At 38.7% G+C, this 2664-nt stretch overlaps 1 protein-coding gene across 1 annotated transcript in view; it reads right to left on the reverse strand.

Annotated features, from left to right (window-relative positions):
- USP37 (ubiquitin specific peptidase 37) overlaps positions 1-2664 on the reverse strand; it is a 32395-nt gene that overhangs the window by 22246 nt on the left and 7485 nt on the right. The window contains exons 7-8 of the mRNA XM_009077702.1: positions 1492-1576; positions 412-570 (exon numbers count right to left, since the gene is read on the reverse strand). Of these exons, the coding sequence (XP_009075950.1) occupies positions 412-570; positions 1492-1576 (244 nt within the window). The remainder of the gene's footprint in view (positions 1-411; positions 571-1491; positions 1577-2664) is intronic.

Raw genomic sequence — 2664 nt, forward strand, 5'->3', positions numbered from 1 at the left:
ACAGCAGTGCTAACATGCAGGACGTTTACCCCAGCGCTCCCCACAGTTTCTCACTGGAGCTGTTCTCCAGCCTTTCGACTACACTGAAAACTCAAGGGAGGCATCATGCATCAGAAAAGCATCCGTAAGTTTCTACAATCAAACTTCAAAAAAAGTGTGTATATACACAAGACAGAGAAATGAATCATTGTTAAAGGAACATGAAAGGAATGTGAACTACCTGAAATTATTTCCTCTCTAAAATTCTCAGACAGTGAATTCAAGAATACATATTCTCCAAACTAGGCAAAGTCTTCCCTGCCTCAGTGTTCATTAATTTCAGGATTATTTTTTTAATTAAATAATTACAACAAGAATGTGCATGTTCTGAGGATTCAAGTGTACATGCTAGATAAAGAAAATTAAATTTACCCTTGCAACTGTTGAGGATGGGTGGAAAGGGGCACTCGGGGTTTGTTCCACCCTGTGTAATCTTGATTAGATCTCATTTTTTTAACAGAAAGAGGAGCAGGCTGAGAAAGAAATCCCAGGCTTCTTTTGGCTGAAGAGGTCTGGCTGGATACACTAGACCTAAAAATACAGAAGGATAAGAAGGGTATGACTTCTAATGCTCTTCCTTAAATTGCTATTGTCTATGACACTGGAGTTGTATCACTATGGAAGACAAGGACGGGTAAAGCCACACAAGATAACCGGTATATATCACAATGAAAAAGAGATGTGAGAGAAAGAACTTCTTTCCAGAGCACTTAAATACTTAGCCTGGTTAAATTTCCTTACATCCACAGGTATACATGCAGTGTAACCAAGTCTTTTGTCTTTCTTAGATATTTAACAATTCTCCACACTGTATGATGAGAGGACAGATGATTGTGTAGCATGAGATCAACCCTCCTAAGATAAGCTTAACACTCATGTCTGGGCCAGAGTCTTCGTTTTCAGCCTCTTGTTTTTGTAACCTTATCACTATGGACTCAGTCCCTCATGGTTAAAGAATGGACAATGCTTCCTTTCTTCCTTGATCTTGTATCTCATCTATCTAGGGCAGACACTGAGAGTCTGATTGCACAGCACCTAACACAGAAGAATCCCAACCTCAGCAGGATTCAGTGTTACTAAAATACTGTTACTAAAGCATAGAACTGCATGCCATTTATCTGCTTGGGAAAGATGGAGCAAGGATTCAGACTAAAGTTCCAGAGTTGTATGTATATACAGAATTCGAACCATCTTGAGTCATTCAAAATGACTACAGCATACTTCAGTGATTTTACGAAGTCTTTCTATTGCAAGCAGTAACTAGAGTTTGTAGATTCAACCAGTGCAATTGTAGCCACACTGAATAGCTAGACTGTACTCCTGGGGGGAAAAAACAACTCATATGTTATACATATAAGCTGTAGACCATGTGATCAACACACAGGAAACTGAAGAGCCTAATTCCTGGGAAACAACTGTCATTTACCGTTCATGCTAGTGAATCAGTCCTACCTGTCTAGGCTGGAACTGCTGGTGGAGTACTCCTTTGCAGAGGACCGACTGCCATAAAAGGATGATGACTGCAGTGGTAAAATACCTTTAAAACAGAAAGAGTGGCAGAACATTTTCTTCCAGGTTACTCAGCTATTTATACAACCTGTTTGAAAGTATGTAGCAAAAAAGTTTAAAAATCCTCAAGTACTGTTTTCCAGAACTGGTTGGGAGAGTACTAACCCACATACTTAGAAGCACTAATGCAAATATTAACAGTATGTAAGTAAAGACATGTTGGAGTTTAAATTTAATTTAATGCCATAATCTTCATCAAAGCCAAAGTGCAAGGGAAAACATTAAAATGTCATTGAGTGGTCTTAACTACCTGAAAGCTAATAAATATCCACCTCTTGTTCAAATAGACAAGACGCAGGTAACAGAAAACTCACTACTGGTTTCTGACACAGTACTCTCAAAATTCAAGGCAAATATGCAGAAGTGAAAAGTTTCTCTTCCCACACCTGATTCCACAGTAAATTACTATATACTTGGGGCAAAATATAATTGTTTCATTGTTATGACATCATTGTGCCAGATCCTGAGACTCTAATGCCTCAGATAGTGCTACATAAAAAATGCTCTTGAGTCAAAAAACCACCTATTACGGTGAATTGCAGTGTAATTTAGTTTGGATAATGAATAACTATTTTCTTCTATCCGTGCTTGAAGTGGTTTGTGTCATTCACCTTTCAGAAATGCAGACATATGAAGGAAGTTTGCAACACTGTTACCTGAACTTGCAGGTATACACTCACAGATTCTAATTTTGACTCTGAAGTTCAAACCAGATTTTCACTCAGAGATAAACATGGACCTTACTGGCTGTTCCAGCAACACATTCGTGCCATCAGAGCTGCACTGAAAATTGAATGCATTCAGCAACATCCCTCATAAAAACATCTTGAATGGACTCCTCTATAGAGAAAGAGGCTGAGTATTTATACCTCAAGCTGAAGACGGGTGCTGCTCACCAGCTCAGGTACATGCTATCAGTGTATTGTATATAAAGCCTTGTCACATGACAGTATCCAACAGAACTTTGGTACAAACAGGACAAAAGTCCTGGACCAAAGAACTCCCCCTATAAATTCTGGGAAAGAGATAAGAAAGTAAAAGCAAACAGTACACATG

Source organism: Acanthisitta chloris, unplaced genomic scaffold (assembly GCF_000695815.1).
Source record: "Acanthisitta chloris isolate BGI_N310 unplaced genomic scaffold, ASM69581v1 scaffold37286, whole genome shotgun sequence".
Lineage (NCBI taxonomy): Eukaryota > Metazoa > Chordata > Aves > Passeriformes > Acanthisittidae > Acanthisitta > Acanthisitta chloris.